Source organism: Rhagoletis pomonella, unplaced genomic scaffold (genome assembly GCF_013731165.1).
Source record: "Rhagoletis pomonella isolate Grant_MI unplaced genomic scaffold, Rhpom_1.0 Rhpom_scaffold_00006, whole genome shotgun sequence".
NCBI lineage: Eukaryota > Metazoa > Arthropoda > Insecta > Diptera > Tephritidae > Rhagoletis > Rhagoletis pomonella.
Genome location: NW_023458560.1, coordinates 61845951 through 61866875, shown reverse-complemented (window position 1 = coordinate 61866875; position 20925 = coordinate 61845951). Strand labels below are relative to the sequence as shown.

The 20925-nt window shown below is 33.1% G+C and overlaps 2 protein-coding genes across 2 annotated transcripts in view; one reads left to right on the top strand and one right to left on the bottom strand.

The window, feature by feature from the left end:
• Positions 1-13196, top strand: part of LOC118741063 (sodium-coupled monocarboxylate transporter 2) — a 23779-nt gene extending 10583 nt beyond the window's left edge. Inside the window, exons 2-11 of the mRNA XM_036472876.1 lie at positions 1841-1953; positions 2043-2192; positions 2283-2442; positions 6046-6111; positions 6183-6234; positions 6350-6417; positions 9218-9372; positions 11482-11740; positions 11823-12514; positions 12587-13196. Of these exons, the coding sequence (XP_036328769.1) occupies positions 1841-1953; positions 2043-2192; positions 2283-2442; positions 6046-6111; positions 6183-6234; positions 6350-6417; positions 9218-9372; positions 11482-11740; positions 11823-12514; positions 12587-12713 (1842 nt within the window). The 3' untranslated portion in view covers positions 12714-13196. The remainder of the gene's footprint in view (positions 1-1840; positions 1954-2042; positions 2193-2282; positions 2443-6045; positions 6112-6182; positions 6235-6349; positions 6418-9217; positions 9373-11481; positions 11741-11822; positions 12515-12586) is intronic.
• A 6512-nt stretch (positions 13197-19708) lies between these two features.
• On the bottom strand, positions 19709-20870 carry LOC118741728 (metallophosphoesterase 1 homolog). The gene is made up of 4 exons (XM_036473697.1): positions 20704-20870; positions 20416-20622; positions 20200-20336; positions 19709-20126 (listed from the first exon to the last, which is right to left on the bottom strand). The coding sequence occupies exons 1-4, from the start codon at positions 20867-20869 to the stop codon at positions 19848-19850; spliced, it is 789 nt and encodes a 262-aa protein (XP_036329590.1). The 5' UTR covers position 20870; the 3' UTR covers positions 19709-19847.
• Between the last annotated feature and the right edge of the window lie 55 nt (positions 20871-20925).

Here is a 20925-nt window from a genome sequence, read left to right as displayed (position 1 = left end):
AAGTGGTTTAAATCTGCCTTATCCTGAGTTTCGCCTGAAAAAAAAATATTACCCGAAGATTTGTCATCCGCCCATAAGAAAACCATGGAAACCAAAGGTAAAAGTGAACCGGTTCGCGGAAAATGAAACTCATGATAAGGCTGCATATATCTGTATACCCAGAATTTTTCTAAAAGCTCAGTTTGGAAAGCTAAACAAAATTTTTAAAACTTTTTGTGAATTCTTTACAAAGTTTGTAATGTCGATTTGTATGGTGTTTTTTTATTTAATGACTTATGCCCGGTTGCACTAATCAGTTTTAAATTTATCAGCCTGTTAAAATTTAAAATTACATTATTTTGTACCGAAAATTTGTCATTTTAAATTTTAAGTGTCTGATAAGTTTTAAAATTGATTGGTGAAACAGGGGATTAGACCTTTGTTAAAAAATATTAAACATTAAAAAAACAAAAGGAAAATATCAAAAATGTGTCGACAATATTGTTTCTACTATTTTCTTCGCCACTGTATACATATGTTGTGTATGTAAAATCATTTTGTGCATGGCAGGTTTTTTAATTAAAATCAGTCTTATGATTATTTTACGATGTCTATTATTTTTAAACAACGGGTAACTGGTGTTTAGATAAACACCTCAGTATTGTACAGCAACAAGTGTATTACATATATGAATGTGCAAAACAGATGTGGGGGCAAATTAAGATAAAGTATGTAGTATACCATAGAGTCGTTAAAGTTGATGAGAGTTTTACAAAAATTTCCAGCGTTTGAGAAATGAAAACAAACTACATATGTACATAATTCGATTTGTATAAATATTTATAATTTTAATATAACGATTTGAGGTAGAAAAGCTGTTTTAAAATGAAAAACCTAGGCCGAGAGTGATTTTATGTGGGAAAACCTCAATAACTTTGAAACTTGGGAGGTTTTAAAATATTCTAGTCATAATTGACATCGTGGCACAAAACTACATCAAGTGCCATTAAAATATATTAAATTGCCCATTGACTTATATGCTGAACTTTAGGGCCTTTGAGGCATGCCATCATTCCGTCATTCGATTTAAAAGTTTTTTCGCAGGACACGTTTTTATGACCACAGGAACATTTCTAGGGGGAGTCTTGCTTTGTAGGACAAACACTGGCAATTTATACTACCGTGTCTGTTAATAGAAGAAAATGGTACTATGCCCACTACTGTTGATTCAGGGGGTGGTAATTCCATTTTGTTTACCATGGATGTGAACCGGATAAAAAACTTGGTCGGCTCGGTTCAGCGGTTCGAACCATTTTTACATATGGGCGTTTTCAGCGGAAAGTCTTCCGCGAAAAAAATAAAAATAAAAGTCCTATATCTAACTTATTTATAGTAAGTATATTCCGCATAAAATGCATGTTTTCCTCCAGTTAAAAACTCGTTCAAGAACAATTCTAACAAAAGTTTTTCAATGGTAATTTTAGTAACGTAACGTCATGTAACGTCAATCCAGATACTTCAGCTGATTAAACAAAAAGCAGGAAAGATTTTTACATTTAAGAGCTTCGAAATTTAATTGCTAAATATGCAAATCTAGAAAAAACTTTTTAAAAGTTTGACTTTTTCAATTTTTTTTTTTTAATTTTGTCATACAAGCACCACGTTACGCTAGATTGGAAATACCCATATGTAGAATGAGCCATATGAAAATACAGGGCTAGGTAAATATTAGCCGCTTCGATTTCAAGTAAAATATGGTAAAAAATCGTAATTTCGGAGTGGGTTCAGGATCAGGCCTATTGTGTAAGATTTTTAAAAAACTGTCCAAATAAGTGTATTGACACTATTTATTTCTTTTCAGTCGCTAAAATATGCAGAATATTCACAATTTCATTTTTCAATTGCCGATTACTGTGTCTTTGCGGCTATGCTGCTATTCTCCACGGGAACGGGTATCTATTTCGGCTACATAAGGTACATAAATAGAGTATCACAAATTTGAAATATTTACATAAATATGTACATATATAATATAACTATCTAACAAAATTTACTTGTTTTAGAAAGAAAATCAAACCAGTTCAGCCAATCAGCAATTTGGAGTTGAACACTCATAAAAAAGAACCCGACTTTGGTTCCAAAGCAATGAGTGAATATTTGTTGGGATCGCGGAGGCTGAAGGTATTTCCAGTGGCGATGAGCCTTGTTGCCAGGTTAGTATGTTAATTATTTTAAAGTACTCGTAATATTAATGTTTTTTTTATTAAAACTATTATTTAATCTTTCATATAAAAAAAAAACAGCTACATTTCTGGTGTCACTATGCTGGGCGTACCATCGGAAATCTACAGCTATGGCACACAATACTGGTTAATTATTGTGCCGATTATTTTGATGGCGTTTGTTGTGTCTAAAGTGTATTTGCCTGTTTTCTCGACATTAAACGTTGGCTCCTCATATGAGGTATGTACCTACATACATGTGTGCCTTATTTATTTTCTTAGTCATAAGTCTGTTGATTTTGCAGAATACTAGACCCGAAAGCTGTTCTTTGTTTTTATTTTTAAAAATTATAAGCGGTCGAATGAGTTTAATCTTATCTGTTGAAGAGAAGAGCTAGTCATGTGAGAGAGATTTCTTTTTGTTAGATCAAAAAGCAAATTAATTACTTATCCAACAGTCGCTCACGCACTATGTACAATTTAAGATAAATGAAAAAAACAACTCAATAAAAGCCTGTGCTAGGATTATAGCGTAAACTTTTATGAGCGCCAGTATCATAAAAAAAAAATCAAACAAAAAAACTTTTTAATATACCATGTTTCTATAAATGTACTAAAAAGTAGAAAATAGTCTTTGCTAGCCCCATAGAATTTGTCTCGATAAGTTTTGATGTTAAAATTTTAGTAAAAATCATAAAAAAATATGAGATCTAAAATGACAAACGTTGAGCAAAGATTTTCATTTGATAGTATGTACCATAAAAACTTTCAGAGATATGCATGCAATATAAAAATTTCAATTTGTATGGCAGCTGTCACGCCCTCTTGATATGTACATCGAAACTATTTTTAAGCCTATGACCATCGCTGGAAAGCCAGCGGTAGGTGTGCCAAATTTGGTCAAGATTCGTCATGCGGTATAGGACGCAACTGCGGACATACAAACATACTACATAATTTGTATGTTTATTATAGAATGGCGTTAGCTCAAGGCGCATCCGATTTGCCTTCGGTTCGCTCGAAAATCGGGTTGTGGTAAATGGCTTGCAAAAATGCAGCTACGAAAACGGCGAAATATTGCGGTTGTTGCAGTCACTGGAAATCAATCCAAATTTTGTGTATCGTAGCGTGAAGTTATTTGAGAAGATTGGTGGACTAGTCGACCGTGTGCGAACGCCAAAGGCTATTAAAGATGTAGAGAATTGAATTCGTGGAGACATACCGGGAACTTGTATTTTTTTTTTTTTGCTGACGGTGTTACGCATTTTGCAATTTTTTTTCTGACAGTGTCCTCCATATAAAGCATGCCCGCGATTTTTTATATGGAAGACACTGTCAGCAAAAAATTGCCAAAATTGGAACCTTTATTGGACTAAAATTTAATGGGCTACTAAACTGCATACTCAAAATTTTTCTAGAAGACCTATTTCAAAAGTTGAAAAATTATTGAATTTGTCTGAGTTCTTCATAAAGTTTAGACATTGAATTTTTATGTTTTTCTTTTAATATGAGCTATGTTTTTTATAAAAAATTAGTGAAAAGAAATTGGAACAAAAAACTTGGCATACATTGTGAAAAGTTATCTGTGCCAATTACTTTTATCCGGTAGGGTAATTTTGAAATATTTTCAACTGTAATAATGGGTTTTATTAAAAAACAATTTCGATATATCATTAACGCTTTTTTGAAATCAATAAAATATGCAGATTTGCTAAATAATAAATTAATTTAATACTTATTTAATTTTACGCAGCGCAAACGTTTTGAAAATAGATTGAAAAATGACTCGAAATGGGCTCACAAATATTAACAAATACGACTTAAGAATGACTCGGAAAAGATTCGAAATTAATTGGAAATAGAACTGAAAAATGACTTGATTCGAAAATGTTTAGAAATACGACTGAAATATCATTCGAATAAGACTCACAAATGAGTATAAATATGACTTGAAAAAGAGTCAAAACTGTTCAGAAAAGTGGGTAATAAAAGACTCGTCAAGAAAAGTCGCGGGCAGGATACCATTTTCTACCGACAAGAGTCTTTTACGATCAGAATATGAGCACATTTATGATCATTTTTAATCGCACAGAGGACTTCAAAGACTCGTAAATGATAAATAATTTCAGAAAATGCTGAGTGGGTAGTACCAAGTATGTATGTATGTAACTTCATATGTATAAGTATACATATGTAAGTATGTAGTATGTTAACACAATCTGAAAATCGTTACAAGTTTTAAATGCCTTTGGAATATGAATTCATTGAGCACAGCAGCTGTAGCCATTGATTGGCCATTCATTGGTCATTGCACAATTATAAAATTGTTTGTTCGCTGTCTTTGTTTGCTTTGATGTTGCAAATTAAATAACAGCAATTAAAATAAAAAAAGACAACAATAAATATCAATATAGAGTACAATAACCGTAATTTTATCATACCTGCTTAGGTTTTATCAACATACATACATACATACATACATATGCACGTAAATATGATAGATGCCTGCGATATCGTTCGTTAACAGGTACCTATGGGCTGTTTGTAATTACTGGACTTTGCCCAGTGAGCTAAATGTGTCATTTTTGAGGGGAACAGAGCAGTTTAACTGTAAAAGTAATGAGGTTTTTTTCTCTTAGTATTTGTGCGAAGAGACTATTGATGCGGCTAAACTATTTTGGTAGAAGTTATGGAGTTGAGCTTCATGCAAGAATTTTAGAATACCAAAAAGAAAAAAAATTGTGCTTTATATACATACATACACTACGCGACAAATGAAAGGGTACACCTTGTTCTAATATAATATTCACAATTATTTGCATGAAAAATTTTTTAGATTAGTTATTTATGAAAATATAATTCATTCTATAATACAAATCAAAGTTTTACACTTTATATAAAATTCACAAAAATTAAAAAAAAAAATCGTCAAAATTTTCAACGTTTTATTCAGAATTTAAAAAAAAAATCGAGTGCAGTTTTGTAGCCAATTCACGAATAAAATCTATTTTTATATGGAAGAAAATTCGCAACACCCTTCACAAACCAAATTCTAAAAAATCAACGGTAATTTTTAGCGACTTAAAACTTGCACTTGACTAAAATTGAATGGGCAACAAAACTGCATACTCGAAAGTTTTCTAAAAATTCTGAACAAAAAAGTTGATGATCATTTTGATGAAAATTTTTTACTGGAAATCGATCCCGTGCTCGGTTCTCTGCCTATTGAGAGGACAAAAAAGAGAGTAAATAATGTCCTCTCTCTGTCAGACGTTACCAGTTTTAGTCCGAAGATTTTTTGCTGGTAAATGTGTCAAACGATCAGCTGTAGTGTGTTTGACAACCAAATTGCAAACAAAAGAAATTTACATCCAAAAATTTGGAGGTTATGTTGAAGTTGTCAGAAGTTACAATTTTTTACTAAAAAGCGATCCCGTACTTTTCAGTGTTACTCTCTCGATCTGAGCGAATGTTTATTTTTTGACAGTTTTACAGTTTTTTAGTCCGAAGAAAATGGGAGTGGACCTATTATCATAATCTTCGTCAGTTGTATCAAATAAAGCCCAGGTTCAGACCATTAAAAATTATACATAAAAAAAAACAAAGAAAATGTGAGCTTTTACACCTGTATGTAAAATTATCATGCATTTCAGTGTCACTAATCACAAGTTCAAACGATTGTTTTTTAATATTTTTAAGTTTTTTTTTTTTTTTTAATTCAATTGAAAAATATGCCAACCATTCCAACCCGTTCGGTGTAATCTAACTGCATAGTTATTAAGTTATTTTTCCCTATTCATCATTTATGTATAAAGAGTTCTTATTGTTTCTTTTTTATTTTTAGTATTTGGAATTGCGTTTCAGTTCCAGTGTACGTAGCATAGCCTCATTTATGTTTGTAATGGACGAGGTTTGTAAAGATTTTATTTAAAGAAAGTGCCATTTGAACTTAATTAATTTACAAAACATTTTTTTTTTCAGATATTTTTCCTGCCTATAATTCTCTATGTGCCGTCAATTGCATTTAATCAAGGTTCAATACAGATGTTTTTTTCTTTGTTTATTTTTAAAACTGCACTTATTATTTTAGTTGACTGAAGAATTAATGTAGCGTTAATTATATTTCGTTTCGTTATTCTTTTTTTTAGTCACAGGCGTGAACATTTACGTTATAAGTGGCATCATTTGTGTGGTTTGCGTGATTTACACATTGATTGTAAGTATAGGTGTGTGTGTGTGTGTGTATACAAGTGGATATAATAAACTATAATTGGTTTTTTATGTACATAAGTCTATATGTAGATTAGACTGGTTCAAAAAATCTAACTTTTGGTTTTCAAAATCCCTTGTGAAATATTTTCGGGACAGTGAAAAAAGACGCTTGTCAAAAGCGCAGCTCATCGTGATTTTCTACATTTAACTTGACGACAATTTAGGTTAAGTGATTTTTTTAATGAAAATTATTATGGTATTCAGTGATAAGTTCTAACATTCGACTTTAACATTGAAGAATTTTTCCATAAATTAAAAATCATTTGAAACTTTTCGCTCATTCGGATATTGACTTAAAATAGTTATAAAATTTCAAAATTAAAACATTAGTTTCCTCTGCTATTTATGTATATGGAAAACAGAAATTCGCAATCAGCGACTGTAAATCTCAATATTTATTAGAATTATTTACAAGGGATTCGAAAAAATGTATAGATTTGAACAGTAGACATTAGAGAAAAATGTAGATCGATTAGACCAGTCTTTCACGCTTTAACTACTCAACCGGTCATCATGCAATTTTGTACACTGCTGTCATTTAGCCCAACTTAAAATATAGGATAAATTTAATCTCGATTAGACAATGGGACGTGGCACCTCCCATACAAACGGAATATTTCATACTGCATTTCTCAGGAAATATTTTTGATAGATTACTAGAACTTGGTATGGAGATATTTAAAATCATTATCTACTCATGGATGAGAGCTGCCACCTTTTAAAAAAATCAAATTCAACTGTAATTTAGGGAGTTATTTATTTGAAAATTATATTAAAAAATGGATGTCAAGGGCTTAAAAAGCTGTAGCTCGAATATATTTTGAAAAGGGGTGCCACCCGTTTGAAAAGTCAAATTTAAATTAATTATACGCAAGCTATCTCAAGAATTAAAATATGGTTGTCTAACGAAATATTGTTAAGGAACCTTTAGTTTAAAAGTTTTGGATAATATTTAAGTCTTTCGCAAGGGTTGCCACCTTTTTAAAAATTAAATTCAAAAATTAAATTTTACATTAAAAGGCGCGCAATGGTTCTGGCGGTTGATTTATCGGTGGTGATTTGAGATTTACCCCTGCACAACTCAGCCCTGGTGTCTCGGAATGAAGCTTTAACTGGAAAATCACATCCATTGGGCCAATTGTAACACACAAGTGTTCGATATACTCATTGGTGCAACAGGTCGATTTAATCTTACATCCACGGCACCTTTTCTAACTTGGCGATTATTCGTAATGACTCCAGCGCCACTTGGCAGCCTTTTGTGGCAACAGTATTGCCAATACATATTTTGAATATTAGCCAAAGTGGATCATAAATAAGATTTTTAGTAATAACTTAACTCCAGCACCAACTTGCGGGTGAAATTGTGAAACTACACTCAAAAGTACACAAAAAACTTCGTTAAAATCGGTCCGGGCATTTAGGAGGATTTCACTCACCATTTTTCTCCATGACTATAAGATTGATTTGATATATTGTCGTACCAAGTTCCGGTATTCTACCATGAACACTTCCAGAGATATACAGTAAGAAAAAATCGGTTTGTATAGGAGGTGCCACGCCCACTTTATATATCGAAATTTTTTCAGCCTATAACCATCCTTGGGACGTCTGAAGCAGGTGTCCGAAATATCAAAATAATCGGTTCAGCCGTTCTCGAGCTTTGCGAACACACAAAAACGTCTTTCAAAATATATATTATTTTAGATTATAGATTATAGATTATGGAAGATTGGTATGAATCGAAATGATTTTGAAAATGAGTTTCAGACGAAAGAGGTTTAAAAAGGTTGCCAACTGTTTAAAAGGTTAAATTCAAACTATTCAATAATTTAAATGAATTATTAAAATATGGGCATCATTCGAAATGATTTTTAATGGGCTTCGTATCAAAACTACATGTAAGAGGTTTCCATCTGTTTAAAATCTCAAATTCAGTTGAGGGGATAAGTTAATTGAAAAAGTATGGCAAGTGAGAAATTTAAGAAAGTTTTTGTTTGGAAATATTTTGAAGATGGTTAAACAAATTTTAAACCTCCTTTTTTTAATTGAGTTTTCTTGAAATAAATTTTACTCAATGTAACACGTAGAAATTTCATACACTCAGCGAAGCGGGTGAGGGCGATCAGGTTTACAATAAAATTTAAAATGCAGTGGCTTTGGGAAAATTTTTAATCAATCTTAGTGAAATTACTTAATATGCATATCGCTACCTAAAGGTGAAAAGGTGCCTAGACCTCCTTTTTTTTAATTTAGTTTTTGATGCCGAAAGCCAAATAATACGAAACTTCATCTATTTTTCGCCTCCTGAACAATTTCAAAAAAAAAAAACAGACTTGCCACCTTTTTACTTTTAGGTGACGATATGAACATTATTTTAAAATTGCCTAATTTTTTTGTAAAATTTAAAGAAACGCAAACACCTTTTTATCGCAAATATGATATCTGCATACATTAGGGTGCATCAGTCTTCATAAACAAAAAAATTAGTACTGTTTTCCATCGGTATTATAAAATCTATTATATTTTAAGACATTCGCAAAAATATTTCGGCAAAATATTAAGATTTATGTGAGCTTGACCGATTTGGAAATATTCGGAATATCCCATAAATCTTAAAAAATTTCCAAAATATTCTGCGGGAGTTTTTAAATATAATAAATTCTATAGTTCTGGTGGAAAAAATCGCGCATAGTATCTATGTATGTATGTGTGTAGTAAATATAATTATTTTTCGCTTTTAGGGCGGCATAAAGGCCGTTGTCCACACAGATGCATGGCAAACATTGGTGATGTTTATAGCTTTAGTTGTTGTGGTCATACTGGGAACGATAGCGGCTGGGGGACCTGGTCCAGTATTTAAGAATGCTTCCGAAGGAGGACGTCTTATTTTCTTCAAGTAAGTTCAATTTGCTTGTAAGTTAAATATTACTAGCGAATATATAATTTTGCTCAATGCATATAAAAACTACTTCTATGTAATTGAAAGTTTTGCTTAATGTGTCATGGTGAAGTATAGTTACTCTGTGCTCTCAAAGAAATTGATTATAAGCTTTTTAACTTCGAAATTGAAAGGCAAGGGTATTTTCCTTCTATTTTCAATGTGGCCTCGCCTACGAGAAACAGTTAGTTTGAAATCTACGCAACCATGTTAGGGAATCGACCTGACTCATATCTTCCAAACCGAGTCCATGTAAGTGTATATAGTAAGTCTGTGAGTGCAAAAAGACACAACACTAATACGGCTTTTTACGATGAATGGCAAAGGTCCCCTTCGAGCTCTTTCATAAGAAAATAGGTTTCAGAGACTCTATCGTGTAATTTCTTTAATCTAATGCTAGGGAAGATCATAAGAGTTTACAAATTTCCAACCTTATGCCGATGACATCGACATCATCCATCTCATTTCAGAGCTCCCCCAGTCACTAGAGGGAGTTTGGCTGATCTCCTACGCTAATGATTATTCGTTAATGACGCGACCATTAAAGGCTTGTGTTCGAAAGTAAATTACCATCTCTCCCAACTAACTCGTTTCTTCACCGCAAGAGCTTAGTTTGTCTCCCTCGAAATCCAAGGAACCATATTCACTCGCTGGATAAAAGTGATCTGATAGCTGCTAAGGATTCAAATCTGTGGCACACAAACCCCAACACGGACAATCCGAAACTTTTGTCAACTTCCCTCTTTCTATGCGCACACAACGGTAATTGCAGTCAGATTATAGAGCTGCAACAAAGTCCTTAAGTCGCTCGCCGGCAACACCTGGGCCAAAGTCAATGAAACATTGTTGGCGATGCGAGTACAAAACATTTGGCCGGTCGGTTCTAAATTATGCTGCGAGAAAATGGTCTTCGGGGAATAGTAGCCCGCATTGGGTGAAGCTACACACGTGTCAAAATACAGTACTCCAGATAGCTAGTGGATAAGATCAGAGCAGTAAGGAGCACAATTAAGGTAGCAGCTGGTGGTCTGCTACCGACACGGACAGCCGACCTATCAAACCCACTGAATGAATATCCTTCTCCCTCCGATTAAAAGATTTGCTGGTTTAGGCAGGGTTTAGTAGGCGCTACAACGGAAACCTCAACTATTGCATCGTTTATTTTGCCTTTTCCAAGTTGGATATGCAAGCAAAGCGAATGCGGGTCATAAAGCAAACAGTCGACTGCATCTGCAGCTCGGCTCTTACATCATTTAAGAACCAGCATTAACATCGAAAATAATGTCAACCTTGAAATCCAACGGAGAATCACTCTGGTGTCAACATGTGCTACTTTAGTCTGAGTAGGCAATTGAGAACTACAGTCCCCTCTATGCGTCACTCATTATATTCGAGCTGGTATATGGCGCAGAAGCCTGAACCACAACAAGATCGACAAGGCGGAAGACTTTCTCTGCGGTGGAAAGACGAGATTTTGGGGTTTTCCTTGGCATTTCTAAGTGGCGGCAGTTGACACAGAATAGAAACGATTCGCGTACTTTATCGAACTCGGACAAAATTGCAAAAGGTGTAGAGGCACTGGTGCATTGTGAGACCTAAGACCTGAGCAGGTTTTTAGGTCACTCCGGCTAGACTCTTCTCTGGCATATTGCCAAAACATCCCTAATGATTGTCTAGCATGTGGAGATTCCGCCACGACACCAACCACCTCTTTACATGACCGCTCAACCCAACCCTCCCTTCTGTCCAAAAACGGCACGTTTCTTGAGTTTGACTACAACGATTGAAAAAAAATCCGTCGCTACAACAACGAAAGAAGAAGGAAGTATCAGTTTTTCTCAGTAGATCACGGAAAAGCTGAATTGTAACTCCGTAACTGGTCAACAAAGATACAATATTAAGATCATCTGAATATTTAGGAGGACCACTTTGGAGTTTTGGAGCATAATCTCGCCGACCATATGATTCATGGACCTCTAAACTTACTCTTTAAAGTGAATTTATCCGGCTGAACGTTGTCAATCTCTTTTGTCTGATTTTATTTACCTCTTTTCTTACTACTTTCAGCGTAAATCCATCACCGTATGAAAGACAAACATTTTGGGCTGTTTTGATTGGTGGATTCTTTTATTGGACCGCTTTCAATAGTGTTAATCAGACAATGGTTCAACGCTATATGTCGCTGCCGACTTTGAAAAGGGGTCAAAGTTCGATTATAATCTTTACTTTGGGTGTCGTGCTTTTCATTTCCGTTTGCTGTTTTGCCGGCTTACTAGTTTTTGATTTCTATCAAAATTGTGATCCACTTACAGCTGGACTCATATCGGTAAGCTTCAAGAGTAACACATACATATGTAAATAAACAATGTATACTAACATACCGCAGTTTAAATTTTTCCCCACAACAGAACGATGATCAGTTACTACCGATTTATGTAATGCAAACTGTTGGCCACCTACAAGGCATACCCGGTCTCTTTATTGCCGGCGTATTTGGCGCAGCGTTAAGTTCGCTCTCGGTCGTACTCAATTCAACCGCTTTGGTGTTTCTACAGGATATCGTGCGTGGCAGCTTTAAAGTGAAGCTCAGCGAACGTGCAACAAACGTGATCGTTAAAAGTGTAATAGTATTTTTGGGTACCGTTGCAATGGCGTTAGTGTTCGTGCTCGAAAAGTTGAGCGGCATACTAAGTGTGGCCACTTCGGTGACTGCAATTGCGGGTGGCACAACTTTTGGTATTTTCACGCTTGGCATGCTGGTGCCATGGAGTAATACGAAGGGTGCCTTAGCGGGCGCAGTAGCTGGCGCGCTAATGTCCGGTTGGGTATCATTAGGTTCACAGGCTGTGATAGCAGCGGCACGTATAGGACCGCATAAATTGGAGGTTTCCGTTTCGGAATGCCTTGTTAATATCACCGTACCGGAAACAGATTATGGTGATGAAACGGAAGTGTTTCCATTGTATCGTTTATCTTTTCATTGGATAACTGTAATTGGCGTTTCGTCAACGCTGCTGGTCGGCACTGTGGTGTCTTTTCTCACCGGACCAACTGTGGTGAAAAAGTTGGATGCTGAACTCTTATCACCCGTAATTCATAGGTAAGTACAATTACGTACTCGGAATTTGGTAGGTTGAAAAAAAAAAAAAACATTTACTTCTCCTTTTAATAGGTTTCTTCCGGAAGAATGTTTCCCACCGCCTAACTCAAATCCTGATTTTACCCGAGACAATAACGCACAGACTTCAAGTCATCTTTTGGCCAATGCAGAGCCGTTAAGTGACGTGGGTAGATATTAGATAACAGGTATACTTTTTCGCAAGCGAAAATTTACAGGAATGCCTTACTATAAGTACCTACATAAGTATGCAGTACTTAATAGAAGTTAGCCCGAACATGGGAAAGAACATTCGGATTGGTTGAAAACGAAATCCAGTTTGTGATGATGTCTACTTTATAAAAGTTAAACACTGTTGCATTTGTAGTTACTATTTATGTACATATATGTATGTACATATTTACTAGTTAGTATGTAAATTTATACCGTATTTACACCCATGGCCAAGTTTGACTATATTCCTTTTGTTTATTTATTTAATATTTATTTTAAAATAAGTCCTGAAAAATAGGATTAAAAAGTTGAAAATTTAGATGCAACTTTGCAGAATTTTTATAATTTTTACACAAAGCTTGATATATGAATTAATGTGGTTTCCGTTAAATAACAAGCTGCACTTTTATTAAAAAATAATAAATATTAAATAAACAAATGAAATATAGCCAAAACTGGTCAAAATAAATGGGTGTATGTACATAGGTACATATTTGTCACCTGAAATGCAAAAAACCGTAAATAATCAAATTTTTTTTTTTGTATAAAACGATGGATGGATTTATAATTCGATGAAATGCATCATAATTAATCAATAAAATAATCTTGAAGTTTTTGTTATTTACGGCATTTTACATTTCAGATGGTATGTAAAAAATTTATATATTTTGTAATTTAAAAAGCTCGGTAAAAGATTCGGCAGTGAATTTTTATTTAAAGGTACAACTCAAATTCAGAACTGTAAAAAATAACCGCTTGTGGTTCGTAAAGAAAACGGGTATAAATGAAGCTTCCTAGTTAGAGAATACATGAAGAAAAAATATTTGCACTAATCGGAGAAAAGTCCAACGAATTAATTTAGGTAAAATCAACCTATTTTTTAGTTGTGCCTATTTTGAAGAAGGTGTGCTAGTATATGCATGCATACATACATATGAATAAGCCTATGGTGTATTTAAGTTTCACCTGAGACTTCTATGTAAAAAAAATTGTTTAGTACAATGTAGCGAATAAGTAGATCTATAAAAAAAAACCCATTTCCTGTTGCAAAAAAAAAACAAAAGAATATATAAGTATATGCACAAACATCTTACGATTAAGTTGGTTGTACATCCAAACAGTAAAATAAAAATAAAGTACATTTGATAAAAGTTTGCTCGAATAAACGTTAGCTTAAAAATTGCAGACGCTTCGCTAGTCAAGTACTGGAAAGTATAAGAAAGCGTTTACAATATCAGCTGGGAGTAGACTTGCCAACTTTTGGGGAGGACACTTGAAAAATTAAAATATTCACGTGTATTATATTCGGTCATTCATTTTCTTTCCTATGTAATTTGAAAAAAAAAAAACATATAAGTACATAAACATGAACACTGACAAAAATATATAAACATTTTGTTGATTTGAAGAGCTGCCCTCTCCACGGTTGGCAAGCCAAGCTTGGAGTGAAGTTTTGCGTTCCTAATGGCATAAATAAAACTTCATTCCCAACTGATGTGTAAACCATGGTATAATTCCGCCATGGTGTAAACATGGGAACTCTTCAAAAAAAAAATCATTCACAATTTTTTACGTCAATCAATGATTCATCGTTTATTCAAGCAACTTAAAAAAAATCGCACTCAACAAAGAAGAGCTTAAATGCGAGCAACTATTTACATATCGTCACCTTTATGTCAGAAGCATGAATGTGCAAATTTATCAGTTTTGAGTTATTGGGTTGACTTGATTAACCTTTGGATGTTCTAAGTTATACTGAAACCCAGAATATATGAGTTGCGTTCCAGATGCTTCACGATTTGCAGGTTTTTACAGGAAGCCGTTCCAGTTGACCATCTTCCATAAGGTTTATTAATGCAGAAAACAGCTTTTCCTGCAAATCCTGCAAATCGTGAAGCATCTGGAACGCAATTATGGAAACCACATACAATTTAAATTGCATAAAGGTAAAAAAATGTTTCAACTTGATTTCCAAAATTTTCATTTTTACACATTCACGTTTCTGGCATACGGGCGACGATATGTAAATATGTTAGTACATACATATGTACATTAATTAGCCATATGACTTTTTTCTAAATTTAAATGACAAACAATTTTTCACGATAAATAGATATTATAAGGTAAAACCGTTTGCTAAATTTATAGGCCATCCTTCTTCTACTTTATAAAATTCTAATTTTCAGAGCAACTCAAATGCCAAATAAAAGTAAAGGGCCATTCCATTGTGACTGGTGGGACATTTTACTCGAGAATGTGATCAATTGGGAATTATAACTATGTCGTCGGAACTTATGCAACAGTGAAATATATGAAATATATTTTTTAACATAGAACGATAACTGATGTATAAATTGTTTTAACAAAAATACCAAACGATTTCTTAGTTTTATGTAACTATCATTTGAATGAATGTGTCTGGTGGGCCACTGAAAAGAACTCAATTTACCTTTGTGCACTCAAAGATGAATTTAAGCCAAAAAACTTAATTTTTAGTTTTGACTACTTTTTTTTTGCTTTAAGCTTCATTAATTTTTTATAAAAGTTCAGCTACTTGTCTAACAAAAACCATATATGTAAGTCCAAATTTCAAACTTTGTACAAAAATTTTACAAATTCCACAAACTTTTCATCCCAATTCCAAGCATTTTAAATTTAATATCCAGAATAATTTTTGGTATGCAGTTTTATAGCTTATTAAAATCTAAGTGGCTAAAAAATGGCCTTGATCATAAGTTTTTTTTTATGACGGTCTTATGCACTTTTCTCCATATGAAAAATTACTTTGTATGAAAGAAAATGCGTGATACCGTCAGCAAAAAAATTATTAAAAATTAACACGATTTTTTAGCTAATTTGAACTTGCTTTTTTTATAGTAGAATTTAATAGGCTATAAAACCGCATATCCAAAATTATTCTAGAAATTAAAATGTTTGGATTTGGAATGAAAAGTTTGTGGAACTTTTAAAATTCTTTCACAAAGTCAGAAATTTCAGCTATTTGTCAAAACTGTTCAAAATGTTGAGGTGCTATCGTTTTGTGGCGGGCTGTAAGTAAATAAAAACAAAATATTCATCGTTCGAGGAAGGATGTACAGTGTGGAAAATGAACTTTTTGTGAAATAATTTTAACAGCATTTTTAAGCTTTTGAGATAGAGGGTTCAAAAAATAGTTTTATTGAATTTTATTTTTTTATTCAATAAAACTATTTTTTGAACCCTCTATCTCAAAAGCTTAAAAATGCTGTTAAATAAAAAAATAAAATAACCTTCAAAAATTGGGGATTTAAAATTTTCCTTTTTGGCCGGAAAACAACGCATGTTTCCATGGTCGTTAGAACCGAAAAAACACATTTTGAACTTTATTTTGAAAGTCTTTTTGAATGAAAAAATTTAATAAGAAATAATATAATATCATGTAATAAATTTGAACAAAAATTTGAAAAAACAATTACCTTGACCTTAAAAAATTAAATGTGTTCTTTTTTTACCTCCCTTTTATTAGCTCGGGATGTAACTATGTAATATTTAGTATGTTCCTTTGAACTTCGGACTAAAACCTGTGGAACTGTCAAACTACAATTTTACTCTGAAGTGATGCAGAAGTGCACGGGAATGCAAAAAGCACTATTTCCTGTAAAAACGTCAGTCGGTTTGTTTACATGTCATTGGAACAACACTGATTTGGCTGAAATATCACTAACTGATTAATAAAATCTATACATATTCAAATATTTCGTTGTTTACTTCCATTTTTTTTTACAAATACAAGGTTTTTTGCTTTCACCGCTTTCTGTTTTTGTTTGCACATGCAAATCGTCGGAACTTATGCAACTCCGGACTAAATCCTGTAACTTCTGACTAGGAACAGTTGCTCAGTTACTCTCTCAAAAGTGTTCCCACTTACAGGTTTTATGTCAATAGGAACGACTTCCTGTAAGTTCTGACTAAATCCTGTAAACCGGACTGCTATTGGAACAGACTAATTGATGCGCCTAAAAGATGTAGCGATTTCTATTATCAAGTTACCTACCTGATGACAGTACGAATGGAAATTATAATAGCGAGGTTTTAGTTTTTTAACTATAATTTTTTTATTGGTTCTTCCAACCACGAAAATGGATTCCTTGCGGCTATTTTCTGGTCAAAAAGGGAAACATTTGGAAATTTTTTTAATTTTCCAGAATTTTCCATCTTATAAGCTTTAAAATACTGTTAAATTTTATTCGCTAGCTGTTCTTTTGTTCGACATATTAGATATTGTCACACAAAAAGTTAATTTTCCACATTGTGGGACGCCATAATAGAAAAAAATTAATTCAGTTAAGTGCGCAGAAATTGCAGTTAGTCCTTTTATGATGTGTAAAAAATCTTTATAATAGTTAATTGTATTTCAAAATAAATTTTATTTCAACTGTATTTACTTCTACTGTGCTTAGCAATTGTAACAAGAAAAAAATCACTTGGACAAAGTAAGTAAAGTAATGCGGTAGGTCTAACTTAAAAACCGCGAAGCTTTTTTCTCGTAGTTTTTATTTTGTTTTTAACCGACTTCAAAAAAGGAGGTTATCAATTCGTCGGTATATTGTTTTTTGTATGTTACCGCACAACTTTGGACCATGTTAACCGATTTTTATAACTCTTTTTTTTCTTTTTTTTTTTAAGGAAAGGTAGTTTTTCAGAGGTGGTCCCTTACTTGTTCGGTTTAGATCCGATATTTGGATGATGAATATATGAGAATTGAAATCGGTTTTATTTTTTCCTTAAAAATTACTTGTTTATTTTATTTGTTTAATTATAGCGCACTTCCAGCAAACGAGTGATATGTGTACACATACATACATATGTATAGCAGAGTGCTTAGTACATATCGCTACCTAAAGGTGAAAAGGTGTCAAGTCCACCTTTGTTTTCAAAATTTAGTTTTTGATGCAGAATGACAGACTTTGGGGCATATTCAGGTTTTCGTACGAATAGAAAATCATGATCATCTGGACTTGGCACCTTTTCACCTTTAGGTAACGATAACAAATCGTCACTATGAATGCAAAAGACCCTATAGGCAACTTTTCCGAAATTCACTGTTTTTTTTTTTTTTAATATTCTGTTACAAAACTCTCAGATATACCCCCCACTTGTGTACCAAAATTCAAAGCCATATCTTAAACCAAAACAAGATTTATAGGTATCTTTAGAACAACTTGGAAAGCTTTTTCTAAGTAAATTTAAAAAGTTGTTTGATTTCTTTGTATAATTTCAAATTTGTCCAATAGGCTCTTTTGCATTGATGGTGACGATATATTCTACGCATTGCAAATGCAACTATATGTATGTGCAATTATCGGTCAGTTACTAACGTCTGTGATAATGCCTGACATCTATGTAACTATGTATCTAGCAGAGATATGAAAGAAAAAGGCATTAAAAGTTAAACTATACAACAGTACAATGGAATCTATTGAAAAACCTCACAACTGTGTTTTATTTATTTTTGAGTTTTATTTAATTGTGATATTGCTATGTCGACAAACCATAAGAGCTTACTTAATACGTTTTGAGAAAATTCGAACAATTTGGCTGTGTTCAGAAATGCATCAAACCAAAGCATCGGTCTCTTTTATTTCTAAACTATAATTGATGGAAATGCCTTATTTGCGCAACGAAGTTCGAATTTTGCACTTAATCGTAGGTGCGCATATTGAAAATGTCCATCAATTACACATAAATAAGAAATAAAATAGACTGATGCTTTGGCTTGATGGATTTCTGAATACTAGGTGTATCTCTTTTAAGTAACTACATGTGTAAATGAATATTTCATTTAAAATTTAAAACTTCTATTTATTATCTGATTTTGCTCGTACATATATGGAATCCAACCAACCCACTTTTCTCCTTTCTATTTTGAATGGAGTGACACAAATTGAAGGTCTTCTAGCTTTGGTATCCATAGGAGTGCCTCCAAAAGGGCTTTTGGAGCGCTTCTAAAGCTGCTTCTTTAATTCATAAAAAGCAAGTTTTTTTTTTACATATTTAAGGTTCATATAAAATATATTTTACAACAATTTAAAATGCATCCCGAAACTAATTTCTAATGCTTAAGGCTTATAAACTAAATAATACAATGTTATATGTACATTCGCGTAAATGTAAACAGAAAGGCATGCAAAGAAACATTTTAGAATTGCTTCACTTGAGAAGGCCTACCTAAATTATGGTTCGAATACGGATAGCAACGAAACCTCAGTTTGGTTGTCATATGGCAACTATAGTTAAGTGCTATAAAGGCTTTAGTAGTACCAGCAACCAAGGCTTCAGTCTAAAAAAGGTGCAGCAATAGTTGAAAAAATAAATACATTTTCTCAATCAAAAATTCTGCGAATTTAATTTAACCATTTTGTTAGCGAGGAATTACTCGAGTTTTTAGGCAGTAGATAGAATTCTCAAGACAAAGCCGAAACAATAGCAATGTGGATCTAGGATCTATGTACATATACATATGATAAGCCTATCTACTACTTTCTTTTTTCTTTTTTAAGTTTGAAAGTACTTTTAAGTCGCTGCGGAGAAATCACTGAGAGCAGTGATGAAGAATAGTTTCATCTTTACCGATCCCAGTAGATAAATGTTTTTGCTAACAAAGACGACCCATTCCTCTATCTAGGTACTATATCGAGAGCTTAGTCCATTACACAAACGCTTTTTAGCATAAATACGAATTTAAATGGATGCTATGGGATTTTAGTGCGGTTAAACTAGCCGAAGATTGCTACGTAATCAAACCGGTATGAAACTTCTTTATATTATACGTATTTGCATATTTCGCTCATACTATTTTGTCGTTTAGCATAATGAAATCTTATGTATACACTGAATGTTCCACTCATTTCATATTTAATATATACATATGTATGTATGTATATACTAGTTATAATTTGTATTTAAATAACACAATTTAAAGAATATAATTTTTGACTTTTTATTTGCAAATAGATTGCAATCCAAATTTCTATTTTCGTTTTAATTATCACCGTAACGGCTGTGTTCACGAAATTGGACTTCTATTATTTTTATTTTTACGTACTTTTAAGATAATATAGTATTAAAACAGGTAAATAGAACGCAAGTAAGCTACTAAAATTAAGATGGCCGCAAAACCTAATCTGGAAGTCACATACAAAGGAATACAAATTAACTTAAAATACTGTAATATGTTTAAGTAATCCCTTTTTTCATCCTTTTGACCAGGATTTTTTTTGCACAATTTCCATATAATTGCACCCAATAACAATGTCGCAGTCGCCATGTAAATATTGTAGACATGCTGTTGTGGCAGCATATCACATTTTAACACAGAATAAGTACTCGCGCTAAATGAAGCCTGTAGAAAGGAGTAGAAAGAAGGTAAGAAAAAAAGGGTACACAAATTTAAAATAAAAAATGTTTCGCCATACCATTAAGAAACTTGGCTCAACTTTATTACGCCAACTAAAGGAAGCTACTGTATACTCTTCAACACCAAAACGATTAATGCTGAAGCAATAGTGATGACTATGACCAGCAAAAGCAACGCGTGGTAGGAGCAGGCGACCTAAATTATATATTGGTGTATTAGACGTAAGCAAAATACCTACTATGCAGTCTCACTTAAAAATAAAATAATGTGTCACCTATTAAATCGGTAGATTCCTTTGAAAGCACCTCCCAGTTTTCACGAAATAACTCTATATTGGGTGCATCATGTTCCCTGCATGCTGCATCCGATTTTCGATAGGTAGGAAAGTGTTGCATCAAAATCGGACGACTGTAGGTTTTGTGCACCTTAAGCGCATGGATGTCGGTGCATGTTTTCCGGTTTTTTAGACATGTTAATTGTTCTGCAATGCATTATTAGTAGTTTTCAAAGAAAATTTCTTGTAACTAAAAACTTCAAGATGTGTAATTATGTATATATTTACCTGATATTCTATTTAAATCGCGCAAAGCTGTGTTACAGAACCTACATCCATCATTTAACATTGCCATCGAGTTGATCATTACAAAATGATTTCCTTTGATTGTGTACATTTCCACACCACTGCTATTGAAGTGTTTTGAAAAACGCTTAATAAAATAACCGTCCATTCTATAAGAATATTTTGTGAATAAGTTCAATATATTTAAAAAAACAACTGCATTGT